This window comes from Tenrec ecaudatus, chromosome 6 (genome assembly GCF_050624435.1).
Source record: "Tenrec ecaudatus isolate mTenEca1 chromosome 6, mTenEca1.hap1, whole genome shotgun sequence".
NCBI lineage: Eukaryota > Metazoa > Chordata > Mammalia > Afrosoricida > Tenrecidae > Tenrec > Tenrec ecaudatus.
Genome location: NC_134535.1, coordinates 53,736,268 through 53,757,596, shown reverse-complemented (window position 1 = coordinate 53,757,596; position 21,329 = coordinate 53,736,268). Strand labels below are relative to the sequence as shown.

At 44.1% G+C, this 21,329-nt stretch overlaps 1 protein-coding gene across 1 annotated transcript; it reads right to left on the bottom strand.

Moving 5' to 3' along the window:
• Positions 1–1,333: 1,333 nt before the first annotated feature.
• Positions 1,334–1,693, bottom strand: LOC142450812 (small ribosomal subunit protein uS10-like). Its single transcript, XM_075552756.1, has one exon. It carries the CDS (start codon positions 1,691–1,693, stop codon positions 1,334–1,336), a length of 360 nt encoding a protein of 119 aa, XP_075408871.1.
• Between the last annotated feature and the right edge of the window lie 19,636 nt (positions 1,694–21,329).

Sequence of the window (21,329 nt, the reverse complement as noted above, 5' to 3'; positions counted from 1 at the left end):
AGGGTTCTCTAGAGAAAAAAACCAGGACACATAGATAGATAGGTAGATAGATAGATAGATAGATAGATAGATAGATAGATAGATAGATAGATAGATAGATAGATAGATGAGCATGAAGGAATATAACAGCTAATTAATCCACACAACAGTACAGAGGACTCAGTTCAACTCACTTCCGTGGAACAGTTAATATACTGGAAGTCCTGCTCACAAGGGCTGCTGGGTCCAAGGTCAAGGAAGCAGACAGCTGAGTCTTCCCTCAGGCAATGCAAGCATAGTCCACCCACAGGCAGCAAACAGCAGGGTGAGTCACCAAGAGTCAGCAGAGCTCAGGAGTTTAGCAAAGCAGGACTAGATGGGACGACAGGATCTGCCAGCTTCAAGCTCAAGCGATGTATATACCAGCAGCACGGTGAGGCAGGTCTCGAACCTCAAGCTCTAGTGACATGACCCACAGGTTGGCTGTCCCGCAGGTAGTGTAGCTCACAAGTTGAGCCAGAGAACTAGCTAAAGCTGTCGCATGTTGGTCCAATCACCAGAGAGCAAGAGAGAGAGGGGTGGGCCTTGCTGAGCCATTTATCTCTTTGCCCTTCAATCAAACAGCAACCTTTTAATCCCACATGTTTCTATTGGCCAGGTTGACACAATAAAACTACCTGTCACACTATCTAATGCTTGTGTTTCAATTACGACTTTTTACCCAAAAGCAGGTTCTTTTTTGAAAGCTTGTAATATTACTTTAATCAGGGTCAAAATGAAATTGTTGACTCACTCACAATGTATTTTAATCTTTAGTTTGACCCTTTTAAAATGTCCCCATTAATAACTTTTTAAATCATTTTATTGGGGGCTTATACAACTCTTATCACAATCCATACACCCATCCATGTGTGTCAAGCATATTTGTACATTTGTTGCCCTCATTTTCAAAACATTTGCTTTCTACTTGAGCTATCAGCTCCTCATTTTCCGCTTTCCCCTCCCTCACGAACCCTCGATAATTTATAAATTATTATTTTGTCATATCTTCACTCACTTTTATGTTGTCCGTCCCCTAGGGAGGAGGTCATATGTAGATCCTTATAATTGGTGCCCCTTTCCTACCCCACCTTCCTTCCACCCTCCCAGTATGGCCACTCTCAGCACTGGTCCTGGGGGGTTCATCTGTCCTGGATTCCCTGTGTTTCCAGTTCCTATCTGTACCACTGTACATTCTCTGGTCTAGCCAGATTTGTAAGGTAGAATTGGGATCATGATAGTAGGGGGAGGGGGCCCGAGGAAGCTTTTTTTTTTTTTTAACCAATGGATAAATCAATTTATTAAAATAGTTTATTTAAGCATCTGCAACGGTGACTTCAACCTCTACTCCAGGCTCAGTACTGATAGAAGTGATCTGCTTCACGATCTCAGACAGGCTGTGCAAGTCAATGAGACGCTTGTGGATTCTCATCTGGAATCGATCCCAGGTCTTAGAACCTTCCCCACAGGGAGTTTTCCTGGTTGTAATTCTCAGAGTCTTGGTAGGCATCCTAACTGGTCCCTTCACTTTCAGGGTCTTCTCCTTAGTCCCTCTGATCAAGTCAGCACACACTTTCTCTAAGGATGTCACGTTGCAGCTGGTCAGAGTAATTCTAATTCGGTGAATGGCCACCTCTGGTTCCACAGGTGTCTTTCCGGTATCCTTAAATGCCATGGCGGCGTAAGGGGGTGTCCAGTTGCCTACAGATGGGTCTTGGGTTCCCACTCTGCGCTTCCCCTCATTCAAAATGATATGATTTTTCGTGCTTTGATGCCTGAAACCTGATCCCTTCAACACCTCATGATTACACAGGCTAGTGTGCTTCTTCCATGTTAGATGGCCGCTTCTGAGCTAGATGGCCGCTTGTTTACCTGCAAGCCTTGAAGACCCCAGATGCTATATCTTTTGATAGCCAGGCACCATCAGTTTTCTTCACCGCATTTCTTGATGCACCCATTTGTCTTCAGCGATCGTATCGGGAAGGTGAGCACACAATGTTATGATTTTTTGTTCTTTGATGCCTGATAATCGATCCCTTCTACGCCTCATGATCACAAAGGCTGGTGTGCTTTGTCTATGTGGACTTTGTTGCTTCTGAGCTAGATGGCTGCTTATTTACCTTTAAGATCCCAGACACTATATCTTTTGAAAGCTGGGCACCATCAGCTTTCTTCACCACATTTGAAAAGCAGGTTCTTAAACTATTCTATAGAGTCATCTGTCCCAATTCTTAATATCCATTCAATAGTTTAGGCACAGTCATCATTAAGACCTACTGAAATATGGTATTTTTTCTTAACCAAAGAACAGATTGTTTAAAATATAATGAGGAATTTCAGGTAAGGAAATGTAAACAGAAATATCAGTGTATTCAAATCACCCTTTTTCACTGAGGTTCTTGTTTAGTTAAACTGATACATAGCAACACTCGTATTATAAATCATGATTTTAAAGTTTCATAAGGGATATGTAGACCACAGTATGGATGTATGCACAGTGCTTGCCTAGCATTTGATAAGAACTCAGAACCAGGAACGAGCTACAATACTTACAGAAGTATTAGAAGATGTAATAATAGTAACAGTATCAATCTCCTGTGTGCCAGTCACTGACACATATTCATTTGTATACAATTATTATTTCATAATAATACCTATCCATGGAACAGGAGTAATCATTCCCATTATGCAGATGAGGAAATAGGTTCAATAAGGTATCAGGTCTTCTGACTGATACAGCTGAGTTTGGGCACTTGGGTTGTTTTAATTAATGTCCCCTATTAATTAATTAATGTTTTCTATTATGGATTCCAATATCCATTGCAATCACTACACAGACACACAGACAAAATTCATTACTAAAGGCTTTACTTAAGGAAGTTAATAGGTTGTAATGCCAGTGAGAAATGCTCAAGGTTGAGTTGTTTGAACAGGACATATTACAAAGTTCTTTCGGGTTTACTAAAAAATGCCCCAAAGGGTATACTACTCCACTGTAAGTCTCAACCCAAAGGCATTCAGCTCAAGCTCCGTGGGTCAGTAACCCAGCTCCCTAAATTAAGTGCCCAGAGGCACTTCGCTTCTGTAAGTCTTAGCCTGAAGTCACTCAGCTCTACTTCCATGGGTAAGCAAGTCTAAATTCCCCAGTTAAGTGCCAAGAGGCACCCTACTCCACAAACCCGCCTCCTGCACAAAAACCCATCTTACTTGCTCCATGGGCTGGGAAATCCACCACTCTATTACATGCTTTGGCTTCTGGTTCTGCTGCTGCTCCTCTGGTGATATAGCTGTCATCTGGATCCAGGAGCTTCACTGTGCAGAGACCTCAGGTCCAGAGGATGTGCTCCACTACTAGCTCTTACTGATAATGCGATCCCTATACACTGTGTCAATCCATCTCCTCCATCCACTGCCCCTCCATTTAACCAACCAGGATATCTTCTCCAGGGACAAATCTGTCCTGGCATCATGTCCAAAGTAAGTGAGACAAAGTCTCACCGTTATTACTTCTAAGAGCATTCTGGATGTGTTTCTTCCAAGACAGATTTGTTTGTTCTTTTGGCAGTCCATGGCACTTTCGATCTGCTTCGCCAGCACCATAATGCATATATTCTTCTTCAATCTTTATTCAATGTCCGACTTTCACATGCTTATGAGGCCACTGAAAATACCATGACGTGGGTCAGTGAATATTCGTTCTCTAAGTGACACCCTTGTTCACCAATGCTTTAAAGACATCCTGTGCAGCAGATTTACCCAAAGCAATGCACCCTTTGATTGCTTGACTGCTGCTTCCATGAGCACGGATTGTGGATCCAAGCAAGATGAAATGCTTGACCGCCTCAATCTTGTCTCCACTGACATTGCGCTACCCAGGGGTCCAGTTGTGGGGGTGATTTCCTTCACATTGAGTTGTCATCCATACGGAAGGCTACCGTCCTTGATCTTCATCAGCAGCTGCTTCAAGTCCTCCTCACTTTCAGCAATCAAGGTTGTGTCATCTGCAGATCACAGGTTGTTAACAAGCCTTCTTCCAATCCTGTTACTGCACTCTTCTTCATATAAGCCAGCTTCTCTGATGATTTGCTCAGTGTACAAACTGAATAAATATGGTGAAAGGACAAGGCCCTGGTGCATACCTTTCCCAAGTTCAAAGCACACAGCATCCCTTGTTCTGCTCGAATAAGTGTCCCTCTTGGTCCTTATACAGGTTTCACATGAGCAAGATGAAGTATTCTGGAAATCTCATTCTTTTTAAGGCCATCCATAATTTGTTATGACCCACTTCTCTGTGGTTTGTCATTCTGTGGCAACTACTTGTTGGTGTGATGCTGGAAGCGATGTCACCGGTCTCTCAAATACCAGCAGAGACACCAGGGCCGAGCAGGGTCACCAAGCCAACACAACTTCCAGACTAAGAAAAGGCTGAATACAAGGTCCACTTGTGAGGAATTGGCCACTGAAAAGCTTATCAATTGGAGTGGAACATGATCAGATCCTGAGCCCTTTATGAATAGCGGCAGCACATTATCAAAGGCCAAGCTAGAAGATGAGTCCCTCAAGTAAGCAGGGACTCAACCCATAACGTGGGAAGGGCTGCCCCCAGGAAGCAGAGTCGGCAACTATGACCTAGATGGAGTAAGCCTTTGGGACTTCCATTTCCATGCATCAAGCAAGAAGAAAGAGTTGCAAACATCTACTAATGATTGGAACTTGGAATGTGCAAAACATGACTCCCGCCAAACTGGACTAGTGCTGGTCATTTGGAATCAGGTCATCACGAGGTTTACTGTGCTGGGAATGACAAGTCCTAGAGGAATGGCTTCCCATTCATCATCAAAAAAGATGCTGCAGGCAGTGTAAGACATGACAAAATAATAATAATTTATAAATTATCAAAGGTAATGATGGTGAGAGGAGCAGGGAAGGAGGGGGAAAAATGAGGAGCTGATACCAAGGGCTCAAGTAGAAAGCAAATGTTTTGAGAATGATGATGGCAACAAGTGTACAAATGTGCTTGACATGATGAATGGATGGATTGTGATAAAAATTGTACGAGCCCCCAGTAAAATGATTTTTTTAAAAGGAACGTTCCTGAATCTATCTTGAAGTATGATGCTGTCTGTGATATGGTCTACAAACATACAAAGAAATCCAATCACTACAACTGTTTTCAAATTTACACACCAACCACTAAAGCTAGCAATGAAAACTCTAATAATTTCTGGCTGGAATTGATCAAACATGTAGTCAACGGGCATTGACAATTACCAATTGGAATGCAAAAGTTGGAAACAAAGAAGAAGGAACAGTAATTGGAAAATATGTCCTTGGTGATAAAAACAAAACTTGAGATCATGTGCTAGAGTTTTTAAAAACCAACAATTTCTTCTCAAATATCTATTTTCCAATAACTGAAATGTCCTCTATGTACATAAACTTCTCCAGATGTAATATACAAGAAACAAACTGACTAGATCTATGGGAAGAGACAATGGAGAGGCTCAATATCATCAGCCAAAATGAGGCGATGAGCTGACTGTGGATCAGATTGCCAATTCCTCATATGCAAGTTCAAGTTGAAGCTGAAGAAAATTAAAACAAGTATACAAGAGCCAAAAATACAACCTTGACTATATCTCATTTAAATGATCAAGAACAGTCCCAGAATAGATTTGACTCATTGAACAGTAGTGTTACTGGAATCAGGTTTGTGTCTTACAAAAGGAAAGATTTACTTTTGGAAGACATAGCACACAGAAGAGAATTTTTAAAATTAAATCCTAGGAGAAAGAAATCCTTCCTAGGCCACATAGCCGGTTTGGTATTTCTTGTCTTCCCCTTGCATATGAGGAAGGTTGAGAACCACTCTCATAGACCCCAAACTACACACATGAGATTCGAAGGAACTTCTTTGGCAGGGGAACTTCCAACAGGGTTGCAAAGGATTCTGGGAAATGTAGTCCCAGTATATCATTATAAACTCTATACATTCTAAACTCCTTGCCATCCACTCAATTCCAACCCATAGAGACCCTATAGGACATGGCAGAACTGCCCCGGTGTGTTTCCAAGAGTGTCACTTTTTAGAGGTGTAGCAAGCCTCATCCTTCTCCCAACTCCACACATGCTCTGTCCAAATCTTCACTTTTGCTCCCTTGCCTTGTCTCGTAGTGACAGAAGACCTGACAAACTGTAGGATAGCATCAAGAATATCATACATGAAGAAAGTAAAGGTCATTTAGCCATGAAAGAAAGACAAGACAAAAACAGATGTCAGACTAGGCTCTGAAACTTGCTCTTGGCTGTAAAGTCCATGAAATAAATTATGAAATAAAAGAGCCGAACAGCGAATTCAAAGAGCACATGCAAAAACGTGGAGTAGAAAACCCCAAAAGAATGCCATCTGCACAGATCGATCTGGAAGAACCAAAGGAAAAATCCAAGTCTTGGGTTGTAGTTTGGGGTCTATGACAGTGGTTCTCAACATTCCTCGTGCCGCGACCCTTTCACACAGTTTCTCATGTGGTGCTGACACCCCAATCCTAACATTTTCGTTGCTACTTCATAACGGTCATTTTGCTACTGTTATGAATTGGGCGACACTTGTGACCACAGGCTGAGAACCACTGGGCTTGGTCTATCTGATTCACACACGCCTTGCTCTGCAGGCTGTCCTGAACAGCTGGAACTCCAAAATTGGCAAGTGTTGCATCAGAATCATGACCATCTAAAATCTGCCGTGTGGCAGCAAAGGAGGTCTAGTAACCTGATCATCTGGCCCCCTCATCCTCTTTCCTCATGCCCCTGCCCTCTCTCTTTCAGCCAACCCTAGGACAACATGGTGGAGAGAGAGGGCATCAGCTGGGGAGGGTGTTCGGGAGCTGGGGATGAGGTCTAGGCATGCTCTAGAACAGGAATAGTCCTTGGTTGGAGTTTGAAAGCCTTGGCATAAGCGGTACTATGAGTTGCCAGAAGCCAGGCAGGCATTTTCTCTGTGCGCCATGACTGATGATGCTCGTGTGTCTAGATCACTCTTCTTTGAAGCCCTTCTGCTTTGTTTATAGTTATGCCCTAGTCATCAGCCAACTGGGACTTGCAGCGTAGAGTGTTCTGGAACTACTTCCTGTCAGGTTTTTCCCAGCCTCTCACTGGAATGCTCTGCAATCCATTGTGTAACTCTGGGGGTGGTCCCATGTGCCCAAAGGGACTCTGTCTTGTGTGCTCAACAGCATTCCCAGCCCTCAATCTCAAAATAGCTCAGAGCTTAATGAGAATGCATTGAAACAGACCCTGGTCTTGCTTAAAAAGACAAATCTGGCCTGGTTTCTACACGCCATCCATAAAGAATTCTTTTGCTACTTACTTTAAAAATTATATGTGTAGAGTACTAATCTATACGCTGCTTTTGGAAACTCTGAGAAATGGGGCAGGCTGCTAAGAGTGCCTTTAACCATGTGAAGCACTCCTACGCCTCCACGGGGAAACAGCAAAGGGATGTTGGTCTTGGCAGATACCTGGGAGGCTGGGGTTAGCACTCCTGAGCAAAGAGGGGAGACAAACGTTGCTCTGACTTCCTGGAAGAAACAAAGGAGGCAAAAGGGAAGATAAAATTGATTCTCTGAGGACCACCTAGAGGGAAAGGCCCATAAAACAAGTACTGTCCAGGTGCCCACACTGGTGACAGATTTGAATATCGCACATCCTAAGGTGTCAAATCAAGGAGCTCTGGTGGCATGATGGCTAATGGCTCAGCTGCTAGCCCCAAGATAGGTGGTTCAAACCCACCCATTGCTCTGTGAGAGAGATGAACCGGTCACCGACTCCCATAAAGACTACTGCATAGGAAACCCTAGACAGCAGTTCTATCACATAAGGTCACTATGAGCTAGGTCACATCCACAGCATATTTCAACAACAAGGTGCCAAGTGCTACTTGTCTTGAGCCTTAGAGAAGCCTTTCTAAGTTCTTCAGTGAGCTATCCTTAAAATGAAATGAAATGAAATACCAAACCCACTACCATCAAGTCAATGCTGACGCATAGCAGCCTGGTATAGGATTCCTGAGGCTATACATCTTTATGGAAGCAGACCTCTAATCTTTTCCCCTCAGAATGTCCAGTGGTTTTGAACCATCAACCTCATGGTTAGCCCTTAGCTTACCCAACAGTGCCAACAGAGCTCCTACTGAACTGAAAAGGCCAGATTTGAAAGGCCCTGGAGATCACTAGCGGGACAGAGTGAGAGCGCTACGATGGAGGACGTGGCAGCAGCTCCAGCTAATAGTGTTGTTGCTCTTGGTGTGAGGCACCATGGCACCACATTTCCGATTCACAGGCACGAAGCGAAACACTGCCAAGTCCTGTACCGTCCTCACAGTTGTGAGGTTTGAGCCCACTGTTACTGATACTAGTTTTAATGAATGAGTCAATACCAAATACCTAAGCAAGCATTTTTGGATAACTGGGTTGGGAGGGGCCAAGGAGATCTAACCGAATGCTATTTCCACTATTGCCCAAGATGTGATTATCCCCAAGGTGGAAGGGGACAGAGTCTGGGGACATTCAGATTTCTTAGCAATAACTTGATCATAGCAAAGTCTAGGCCAGCTCCTGTCTCTTGCCTGCCTCCTGTGCTTCCTCCCACCTACACTCTTCCACAAGAACTGTCTTTGCCCAGCTCTCTGGGATTCTGAGTTCTTTCCTTTGCAGCTGATAGGCACACCCACACTGCAACTATACACTCTACCAAGCAAATTGAGGTTGCTCCCTCCTAGAATCCTGCTGCCTCAAGCCCCAGGCAGGTCATGGGAAGTCCGGTGAGTGCCCTCAGGTTGTCATCTGATGTGTACTGAGGGCTGGTTGTGTGCTGTGGAAGGGCAGCGGTGGGCACATGCCTTGGGCAGAAGACAAAGATGAATGATGGCTTCTGTCTGCACAGTGGTTAGATTGTCCAACTTTCCACTGGAAGGACCTCCGAGACATAACTTTGTAGACTGACCAATACAGACGGGTGGGGATGATGAAACAAAACCCTTGCGAAGCTTCGGACCTCTGGGCAGCATTACTCTAGAGCAGTGGTCCTCAGCCTGCCTCACGCTGCTCTACACTGTGGGTGGAATGTAGCAAACCTGAGAGCGCTCCCTCCTTCTTGCAAGTTATTCACCTTTCCTCGTCTCTTTGTAATATACAAGGTTTACATCTGCACCCCCAAAATCCTGCCCCTGGTGCCTCCTGGCAGAGTCTGTCTTGCTTTGGGTATCTTTGTCACCTCTATTACTCCCCTGGCCCCTGGGAAACTGGCGATCCTAAAATATATATATATATATATATATCTTCAGACCCTACCAGCCTCTGTCTTCCATCTCCTCCACTTCACACACATGCACAGGTGAAGGTGTCCGCTACAGATTGGGGTCAGGGGGTATTCCTCAAAATGGAGGTGCCTGCCATATCTAGAGGCTGCCTGGATTCCAAGACCGCTCTCAAACTTTCATTCTGCAGAGGACAACTCTGCTCCTGGGCTCTGCAAGGTCTCTGAAGGCCAAGGAGACCCCAGGTTGAGGAGCTAGGAGATAGAGTCAATCCCCCCCTTCTTTGAGCCTCGGATCGCTCCTGGCCCGGATGGTAGCACAGCGTTAACTTCCCGGCACTCTGAGGACAAGGTAAAAGCCAGTCATTGCCCAGGAGCAAATGAAGGGGCAGGAAGAAGCAGACCCCAAGGGTCTCAGTGCTATTACTGCACCAGAGTGCGCACCCTGGGAAGGAAGGACTGTAGATTGGTGTCAGGAGAGCACCCTGACCGTGATGGTACAGAGGCCGTCAAAGCAGGTCTTTAAAAAAAATTGTTTAAAGGAGTGAGGGAGCAGTTAGTCATCGTTGGTGTTAGTTACTAAGACTATTCCAGTGCTAGGTGGGTTTGAACCACCAGCCTTTCCATTACTGGCGAAGCACCTAGACAGCTGCCCCACCAGGGCACTCAAAGGAACCAGAGGGCCTTGATAAATTATAGGGGGAAAATTAAATCAATAATATCAAGAGGCTGTAGAGCCAGGTGAAGGCTGAACGACACTCACAGGCCAGCTCTCGTGGTCCGCAGGCTGCTGACAGCCAAGGTCCCACTGCCTGGCTTTCCCTCTCCTCTGCCTGTGCTCCACGCAGCTTCCCCTCCCCCATGGGCTGGCCCGTTCTCCACCAAGAGGTCCCACTGAGCATGGCGGGTTTCTCAGTCGGGGACCAGGGGGCTTCTCTGGCATGACTGGGGGCTGATTCCCCTGGGCTCAATCATTGCTCATCGGCACAGCTGGGAGGCCCAGTTTCCATTCCATTCCTTATAAAGGCATGTGTTTGTCTTGAGAAGATGCTAAATAAAACTTCTTTATGTTTAGGTTTGTTTTGCTTCCCGTGATCTACAGCCCTGTCACGCTAGAAATGAAATGAGGCGCCTGAAGCACACAGACAAGTGCACAGGGTGGTGGGAGGAGAGAGCCTGAAGCCTGGCTGGCAGCCTCTCTCTGAAGCCACATGGCTCTGCCAGATGATGTCCTCCTTCCCACTAAAGGGGGGGCCAGGCTGCCCTGGGCGTCCCCTCTTCTGCTTACACCAAAGAGGGGGCAGCCAGCCTGCTACGATGGAAGGAACGAGAATTTGGAGTTTCCGAGATCTGTGTTCACATCTCACTGCCTCTGTAGAACTGCCCTCTGCAGGGGCCAGAGCAAATCCAGGTATATATATGGTAGCCAACTAAAAAGGAGGTGGGGAAAGGAAAAAAAGAAAAGAAGAAATGGGTAGCAGGGGCACAGGGCACTACCCACCCAAGTGGAGGGTATTGTTTATATCTCCACAAGGAAAGAGGCACCAGACTTCAACCCAGTGCTCCAAAATGTGAATGCAACATGCCAGTATGGAGTAGGGAACCAGTGGAGAGGACTGAGGGGCCGGCCCCAATCCCAACTACGTGGGCACCTGCCCTTCCCCCCAGAAATCTGCAGCTCTGGGAGAAGGACATATCTGACCAGAGTACACAAGAGCAGATGAAGGCGGGGGGGGGGGGGGGGAGAGTATAGCACATCCTGACCCACCAAGCTTTCAGGATGATATTCCCACTCAGAGCAGCCAATCCACAGAGAAGACCACATGGCTGGCCCCACTATGAGACACAACATCCCTCACTGACCTATAGCCCTACAGGGGACAACACTGGAGAAACCGTGTGGGAATTCTGCCCGATCTGATCCCACCACACCGAGGCAAAACACTAAGGGTGTAGAAGAGAACAGCAAGGGGAACAGAGCAAGGAAGTCCATAGGGATTGCCGAAAATAGACTTTGGGGCCAGAGCTTGGCACCCCAACAGACTCGACTGGAAAACACTCCTAAAGGCCAACAAATAGTCCTTGAACTAACTACAAGCTCTTCTTTCTATTTTTTACATTTTATTAGGGGCTCATACAATTCTTATCACAATCCATACATATACATACATCAATTGTATAAAGCACATCCATACATTCCCCGCCCCAATCATTCTCAAAGCATTCGCTCTCCACTTAAGCCCTTTGCATCAAGTCCTCTTTTTTTTCCCCCTCCCTCCCCGAAGCTCTTCTTTCTTACTGTGTTTTGTTTTGTTGTCATTGGCTTCTTGGTGTTGTTGTTGTTTTGCTGTATATTGTTGCTTGGTTTTGTTCTGCCTAGTTTTTGTGCATGTTATAATCTCCATAGGTCTATCTAAATAAAATAGGCTGGATGAACAATCTGGAGGAGAAAATAACAGGACTGACACTTCCGGGGGGACGTGGAAGAGGAGGAGGTGGGGGAAAAGGTAGTAGTGTTAACAAACTCAAGGACAAGGGAACAACAAGTGATCCAAATCGGTGGTGAGGAGGGTGTAGGAGGCCTGGAAGGGCATGACCAAGGGTAATGTAACAAGAGGAATTACTGAAACCCAAATGAAGGCTAAACATGATAGTGGGACAGGAGGAAAGTAAAAGGAAATAGAGGAAAGAGCTGGGAGGCAAAGGGCATTTATAAAGGTCTAAATAAAGGCATGTACATATGTAAATATATTTATATATGAGGATGTGGAAATAGATCTATGTGCATATATGTATAGATTTAGTATTAAGGTAGCAGATGTACATTGGGCCTCCACTCAAGTACTCCCTCAATGCAAGAATACTTTCTTCTATTAAATTGGCATTCTATGATGCTCACCTTCCTGACACAACCACTGAAGACAAAGTGGGTGAATAAGTAAATGTGGTGAAGAAAGGGGGTGGAACCTGGCTATCAAAAGATATAGCATCTGGGGTCTTAAAGGCTTGAAGATAAACAAGCGGCATCTAGCTCAGAAGCAACAAAACCCACATGGAAGAAGCACACCTGCCTCTGTGATCACGAGGTGCCAAAGGGATCAGTTATCAGGCATCAAAGAACAAAACACCATATCATTGTGTGCTTACCTCCCTGAAACGATCGCTGAAGACAAATGTGTGCATAAGTAACTGTGGTGAAGAAAGCTGATGGTGCCTGGCTATCAAAAGATAAGGTGTCTTGGGTCTTAAAGGCCTGAAGGTAAACAAGCGGACATCTAGCTCAGAAGCAACAAAGCCCAAATGGAAGAAACACACCAGCCTGTATGATCATGAGGTGTCGAAGGGATCAGGCATCAGAACAAAAAGGCATCAGAACAAAAAAATCTTACCATAGTGAATGAGGGGGAGTGCCGAGTGAAAACCCAAAGCCCATCTGTAGGCAACTGGACATCCCTTAGAGAAGGGTCTCGGGGAGGAGACGAGCCAGTCAGGGTGCAGTGTAGCAACAATGAAGCATACAACTTTCCTCTAGTTCCTAAATGCTTCCTCCTCCACCCACCTACCCACCCTGTGGCCACTATCATGATCCCAATTCTACCCTACAAATCAGGCTAGACCAGAAGATGTACAATGGTACAGATAGGAACTGGAAACTCAGGGAATCCCGGGCAGATGATCCCTTCAGGACTAGTGGTGAGAATGGCAATACCAAGAGGGTGGGGTGGAAAGGGAGAACCAATTACAAGGACGTACATATAATCTCCTCCCTGGGGACAGACAACAGAAAAGTGGGTGAAGGGAGACATTGGACAGTGCAAGATATGACAAAATAAAAAATTATTAATTATCAAGGGTTCATGAGAAAGGGGTTAGTGGGAAGGAGAAAATATGAGGAGCTGATGCCAAGGGCTTAAGTGGAGAATAAATGTTTTTAGAATGATGAGGGCAATGAATTTACAAATGTGCTTTACACAATCAATGTATGTATGGATTGTGATAAGAATTGTATGAGCCCCTAATACAATGATTAAAAAAAGACAAAAACTGACGTCTGATATTGAAAACCGAATCAATTTCTGTAAGCTTCTGTTTTCCTGTAGTGAAAAGGAGATATCAATATTGAATTCATAGCCATTTTTATGACAAAGGGCCTGGCATAAGGCCAGTGTTCACATCAGTGTAAGGACATTGTTGTTTTCTAGATGACGGCCACTATTGCTAGCCCCTTCCATTCCATTACTGAAATACAACACTGCACATTCGAGTGCTTGAGAAACGGAGCTTCTCCTTCAAGAATTTTTTGCTCAAATCACCTCTTTCAGAAGCATGCTTTTTCATTTCAGGTCATAAGATAGAAAATAATTTTGAATTATGTTCAAAAGAATTCCAGCCTTAGCGAGTAATCAGGTGCTTTAATTATTGAGCAATTTCATCACTCAGAACACTGGTTCTCATGGTCCAGTTGGGTTTTCAGTGAAAAGGCAGTGGAGGAGGTTTTTTAAAGAACCTATTGGGCTGTTAAAACCACAACGAACAACCTTATAAAGTAGCATGTCACACTGTGGTCTCCGTCTTTGTCCTGAAGGAAGGAGCGGGAAACCACAGAATGAAAATGGATGGTTTTATAAATTGACGCAATGTTGATGCCTGGGACCCCGTGGATTTTGAATAAGGTAAGAAATAGCAGAGCTCCTCCGCAGATAGTGAAGAAACACTCTTCTTAGATGCTTTGCCTGATAGAGACAAATTTCACATCAGGCAAAGAGGTCTTTGGGCTGCATTTAAACTAACTAGAAGAACTGAGCAGCCAGGTCTTTTGTGTGTGTGTGTGTTTTTTTATCTAAAGGTTTAGGTTTCTACTGTAATCCTTTCCTTTCTGGTCTCTCTCAATGACAGGGAGAGAAACTTTTGCATACATACGTTTACTTTAATTTATACAGGTTTATTAAAATGTCAAGGACCCAATGACACCTTTGAGTCTCACCGACGCCCAAAGGCCTAACCCTGATTGAGTTTCCCGTCCGGTTCAAATATGCCCCACCCACAAGAAAAGACCCCAATCTGTCTGGTTCCCATATCAGCTGCAATGGTTGCATCCTAGTCCCTCCTAGTTGACTCTGTTTTCAAGCACACCTACATTACCCTGCAAGATATGTGGTATTTTTCCGACCAGACTGTGAAAATGCATTTGTATTTATGTATATTCCACTGTCAATTTCACCTCTCCGTTGTGAGTTACTACGTGTTCTGCCATCTTGACTACTTCGATCAAGGGAACCCTCCTTCACACACAGTGTGACTAGGATGTGGTTCTGAAACCTTGGGAACCAGGAGGTGATACCAAGGGCTCAAGGAGAAAGTAAATGTTTTGAAAATGATGACGGCACCATATGTACAAATGTGCTTGACACAATGGATGGATGGATGGATTGTGATAAGAGCTGTAAGAGGCCCCAATAGAATGATTTTCAAATAAAGAATATTAGGAACTTTCTTATTTCGGTAGAAAGTCTATTTTAACCATTTTTTTAAAGGCAGTGTGAAGATAGGCTCATGGTATTCTTATTGACCATATTTATGGACCGTCTTGTGCAACTACTTTCATGTATATCAATTTGAATCCTCATATTAGTTCTGTGGGACAGATTTCATTATTCTCATTTTATAGGAAAGGAAACTGAAGTTCAAATATGTTAACTGACTTGTCCAAATCACTCAGTTTACATGAAGAGCTAAGATTCAAACCCAGGCCCTCCCAATGCAAATGCTGTATTCTTTCCATTGAAAGGTACAGAAACAACCAATAATAACAAAATGTTAAAATTGAAAGGGGGAAATTGAAGGAATCCTTGCTTTAAAAACAAGAAATGTGAAGTCTAGGGAGGCAGTCTTTTGCCTTAGGTCACAAGGTGACCTGTTAGCAGCAAAATCAATACAAGAGGCCAGAATTCTTTCCCGTGGAAAATCTCCCTAAACAATGAGGCATTCCCAGAATAGAGTAAAAGTAAAGGCATTCCTTTTGCTGAGCACAGATGCAAAGCAAGCATTTGCTCTTCTTCCAGTCCCTGCTTTGGATCTTGCGATGGTGCATGGGAGTGCTAATGGATACAGGATGCTTAGATGATTTTATGTCCTCTTGTGGCAGTACAACTCGCATCTGAAAATATGGTATCTATTTAAATTTCTTAAATGTCAAGAGGAAACATTGAAGATTGTTATAATGGGACCATATAGATTAGAATATCAGCCCCAATCTACTTGCATATACATCCTAACAGTATTGTCATTGGAGCTATCGGATTTTGAGGACTTTCAGTGAGTTGGACTCTTTATTGCCTTGTCTTAATGACAGTCTCGTATTAATCCTGTGGGAGATAGATCTCCATCCTTTCTGTAAGGTTAAGATGGGGTCCCTTTCAGGAACTCGTGACACAATCAAGATTTTTTTTTCATCGCTGATGCTTTCCATATTTCTAATTTACAATACTCTTTATCTTTCATCTTAATTCTACCTAAAAAAAAACAGAATTACTACTAAGGTTCAAGTTCACGTGTTTGGGTTTATTCCAAACATGTCTAAACATGTCTCTGTGCTTAGTAAATGGCTACAGACCAGTTTTCTCAGAAACATTACTTCTCTGAGTTTTGTTAGGCTGCCTGCAAAATATGGGCTTCTGAAGGGAAGTACTGTGCCGATGATTAAGACAGTGGTTATGGAAATTGCTTTTTGAAATTCCCCAGGAATCCTCTCCTCCTCCGCCACCACCACCACCACCACGCCCACCGAGAGATAACTGATTTTTTTAATCATTTTATTGGGAGCTGCTACAGATATCATAACATTCCATAGTTCAATCACATCAAGCAGTGCTGTACAATTGCTACCAGTCAGTTTCAAAACATTTTCTTTCTTCTTGAACTCTTTGATATCAGCTCCCCTGTTAGCCTCTCCCTTCCCCACCCTCCCCCAAGGAGTAATCTTGAAAGATTTTCTTAAAGGAAACAGGATGGTCCTGGGAGGTTATCATAGAGAAGTTTTCCAAAAATGGAAAACTGCATTGGTGAGGAAAAGGCCAGGGAAATTGCGCCAAAGAATTTTTCGCCATTGACAGTGCACCTGGCCCTGCTTCCAGACTGCATTGGCTGTGTCTGCTACAGGAATTTTGTGGAGAAACCTCAGCCCATCCCCGCTACAATCCTGATCTTACCTCTTCATCTTTGTTGTTGTCATTGTCCCCAGAACTTACAGAACATTTAAAAGGCTCACAATTTGGGTCTCTCAAGGATGCCAAATCTCATATTTTGATGTGGAATATAAATCAAATAGCTGAGAATGGTTTGTTTGTTTGTTTGTTTTGGGGGGGAGTTTCAAGAGATGGAAATGCCACTTTCAGAAATGTGTTAACCTAGATATACAGTATGTAAAATCACTTCCCATTTTGTTTTGTTTTTAGTACTAAATATTTCTGTGATTGATAACAATGCCTTTTGATTTACCCCCATAGTTGTTAAAGTCGGTGCATTAAGTTTGAAATATGAACAGTGATTTGACCTGCCACGGAAGTGCTCCCTGGTTCGGATGTCCGGAGAATCCCGAGTCAGTGAGGTTGAGGAGTAGGGAGAACCAGCAAGCCCACGGAGAGCTGCTCTGCAGACCCCTTTCACACAGCGCTTGGGTTCAGCTAGCTAACCACTGCTTTTTGAAGCCAGTGGAAATCAAAGTGTTTTCCCAGGCTCTCGGAGTGCCCGGGTCAAGAATGCTGGCAATCTGCTGTCAGAGAGAGAGGCTGTCAGCATCCTCCTATCACGCCCGCCCAGTCATCACTTGCATAAGAACAAGCAGGCAACCGCTGCCATGTGATGAGTGCTGTGAGCCAAGTGCTATGAATGAAACCCTGTAAAAGGTCACTTCGTGAAAGAGGAAATGCTGGCGTCGTGGGGGGCTGGGGGGAGGTGTGAATTCAAACCCGGATCACTGGGTGTTAGCGTATGCATGTATCCTGGGTTCTCCTCTATCTTTTCATGACATTTAGATCTGAGTTCGGAAATCTCCTGGTTGGACCTTTTGACGCAAGACGCACTTGGGGGAAACATTTGGTTTGGGCACATTGGAGTCTAAGGTGGGTCATCAGGAGTCCTGCAGGAGCTCGGCTCCTCACTGAAGGTCCCTCCGCGGTTTGAACCCACCAGCTGGAGGCCCCATCATCACTGTGCAAAGACACAGTCTCCATCTGTAAAGGTTGCAGCCGTGGAAACCGGAGGAGAGGATTGACCCCGCCCATAGGGCCAGCTGGGCATCTGGATGGACTAGGTGTCAATGAATTTTGTAAGAGAAGGGAGGGGGGCAGAAACTGTTATTTATGACTGAATTTTGGTCTATGTGAATTACATGTATCAGGTGCCCTAGATAGGCAGCAAAGTGTTTCACCACCCTACCTATTAAGTCTCATAGATCTGTTTGCTCCACTGTCCTCAACCAAACCTTTTCAGAGGGGTATCTCCTGACGTCTTCATGAAGAGCTATCCAGGAAAGCCCGTCAGCTACCTCCGCAAGGAACTGGATCCACATTCACACCGCTCCAGCATTTTTCCAAAGATAACTAAAGACCTTGGTGATAATTAGGAATGCTGGAAACATTCCATGAATATCTTAGGAGTCTTAAGATAAAAGAAATCCCAAACAGCTACTAAACCCAGGTTCTCAATAAGTAAGTTTGAATCCATTTTGAAAAAAATTATATATTCTAATATTCACATTTTAAACAGTACTTATCTCAAAAAAATTTCCTTGTTAATTGTCTTTTTGAGTTTTCTATTAATTCAGATAGGGTATAGTTAGGAATATGTGATTCACTTTTTTTAAAACTATAGAATTCAACATTTTATTTTCAATATCTTAAAACTCCTCTAAAACAGTGGTTCTCAACCATCTTAATGCCACAACCCTTTAATACAGTTCTTCATGTTTGGTGACCCCCCAACCATAAAATTATTTTTGTTGCTACTTCATAACTGCAATTTTGCTACTCTTATGAATCAGGCAACCCCTGTGAAAGGGTCATTCTATCCCCACAGGGGTGGTGACCCACATGTTGAGAACCACTGCTCTAGTTCTTTAATGCTTCCTCCCCTCCACTATCATGACCCCAGTTCTACCTTACAAATCCAGCTAGTCTGGAGTATGTGCACTGGTACAGATAAGAGCTCTCGACACACAGACTCCAGGACAAATAAACCCCTCAGGTACAGTAATGGGAGAAGCGATACCATGAGGGAAGGGGGAAGGTGGGAGAAGAAGGGGAGAAACAGGGAACCGACTACAGTGATCTATGTATTAATCCCCCCACCCCACCTCCCTGAGAAGAGCAATAGAAACGTGGGCAAAGTGAGGCAGCGGTCAGTGTAAGACATGACAATATTAATAATTTACAATTTATCAGGAGTCCACGAGGGTGTGAGAATAGGGGAGGGGGGGCAAAAAATAGGAGCTAATACCAAGGGCTCAAACAGAAAGAAATGTTTTGAAAATGATGGTGGCAACATATGTACAAATGTTTCATACAATTGATGAAGTGCTGTAAGAGCCCCCAATAAATTTACTTATTATTTTTTAAAAAGACTAATTGATGCTTGGCTTTTTTTGTTTTGTTTTTGAAGAAAGTTGATGTCTCCATGCTTCCCGGGCTTACTTGCGAGGATATTGTGGTCCAAACCCACTACAGGGAAGTGCCCCTTCTCAGAAAAGAGCATTAAGAATCAGAGTACCTAAGTTGAGGTGCAAATCCTGCCCTTTGACTTTGGCTGGCTGTGGGCCCTGAGGCAGCTCACTGAACTTTCCAGTAACATCTCTTCCTCAGAGAGGGATGAATCAGTTGGTCTAAATCTCTGAAATCCCGTGATCAGCTCTTTCAAACACACCATTTTCACAAGCAGCGGAGACATACATCGTTGCCTGAAATTTTACCCAAAGCGGTTGTTCAAACAATTTCTATAAACCAAGGCCCACCAGCTGATGAGAGAAAAATGCAAGTCCGATTTTCCATTAGCTACCTGGTCCTTTTCACAGGCATCGGGAATTTCATCTGGCAACACTTGCAATTATTTGATACTGAGCCATAAGAAACCCTGGTGACACAGTGTTTAAAGTAACCAGCTGTCAACTAAAGGGTCAGTAGTTTGAACCCACCAGGAACAACACAAGACAAAATGAAGCAATCTGACTCTAACTCTGGGACACCTTGGGGCGGCTCGGCTCTGTCCTGTAGGGCCGCCGCTAGTCATAATTGACTCTAGCTTTAGGTTTGCATTTGTTGGTTTGCTTTATTTTTCCAATCAATCAGCGTGCTGTGGACAGAATCAGATTTATCTGCACCTACAAATAAAACTCAGACACTAACATCTACCGCAGAAGTCTCTTTTGCTGTTGGAAGCTAAGACTAAGTCACTGGGTGGTTCTCCCAGTGAAACCAGAGCCATTCCCTCCAGCGATAGTGATGAAACAGGAAATTACAGAGGGGCCTGGCACCGCCACACACCACTGCTTTGTAATAGGTGTTCAGGCAGGGCAGCAATATACTCAAAGCTCTGCCCAAACCCTTCCGTTGTCAAAAGTCCACGCCAAAGAGCTGATCAGCCTGCCTTCACGGGCCACTACCAAGAAAACGGACTATCTACATCTGCATGAATGTGTATATACACACAGATATGCTTACTTGGAAGTTAAAGACAGTCAAATATTTGCAATAACGACATAAAAAGGACACATGAAGTTATTACCAGTTTGTCTCCTTCGACTGTGATTGCAGGCAGTTCTCGGGTGACTAATGGCTGACTTACATGCAATCTGTAGTTATGAACCAACCCCCACAAAGCCTATCATATTAAACATTCAATATACTTGCAATGGTTCATAATAACAAGAAAGATCCTACTTTCCAACATACCTCAAACCATGATTGTTATTATTATATTATGTTAAAGATGTGTTCATGTTATCTACAAAGATTTCTTCAATGTTTTATGTATAGTAAGGTATTATCTAATGAATGAGTATTACCCAGCCCCCACTATCATGATCCCAATTGTACCTTATAAACTTGGCTAGCCCAGAGGATGTACACTGGTACAGATAGGAACTGGAAACACAGGGAATGCAGGTCCCTTCAGGACCTGTGGTGAGAGTGGCAATACCGGGAAGGTGGAGTGAGGTTGGGTAGGAAAGGGGGAACCGATTACAAGGATCTACATATAACCTCCTCCCCTGGGGGTTGGACAACAGAAAAGTGGGTGAAGGGAGACGTTGGACAGTGTAAGACATGACAAAATAATTTATAAATTATCAAGGGTTCATGAGGGAGGGAGGAGTGGGGAGGGAGGGGGGAAAATGAGGAGTAGATACCAGGGGCTTACATGGAGAGCAAATGTTTTGAGAATTATGAGGGTAACGAATATACAAATGTGCTTTATAAAATTGATGTATGTATGGATTGTGATGAGTTGTATGAGCCACCAATAAAATGATTAAAAAAACAAAACAATATATGAGTATACAAAGACAAACAATTGTCTGGCATTGGATACAAACGTAGCCAACGGTTCCAGTTGACATACAAAGTCAACTTAAAGACAGACTTAGAAACTTGTTCGTAATCTGAGACGTCCTGTCATCACAGAGCCAGGTGAGAAGGTGCTGAGTCAGCCCTGATGGGGTCAGTCTCACTCCCCAGGGGAAGTTAGTAGAAGTTGCCACAGCAAAACTCAAAATTCTTGGAATCACAGTAAGCCCAGGGAGGACAGTTATGACACAATTAACACACTGAAGCTCCCCAGAGTCATTTCCTGTCTTTCTGCGCAGCAGATTGAACAGTCCTTTATCAGCTGCTTCAGAAGCACAGGATGTCTGGCTTTAGACGATGCTAGGACATGTTTGCTCACTGTATTGTAAATGGCTTTGGCAGGGTTTGAGAGCATGCAGTAAAACCACACAGGCTGTTTTTGCA

What these genes read in the sequence shown, in the direction of transcription:
- LOC142450812 (XM_075552756.1), bottom strand. Translation starts at nt 1,693, where the DNA reads ATGGCATTTAAGGATACCGGAAAGACACCTGTGGAACCAGAGGTGGCC.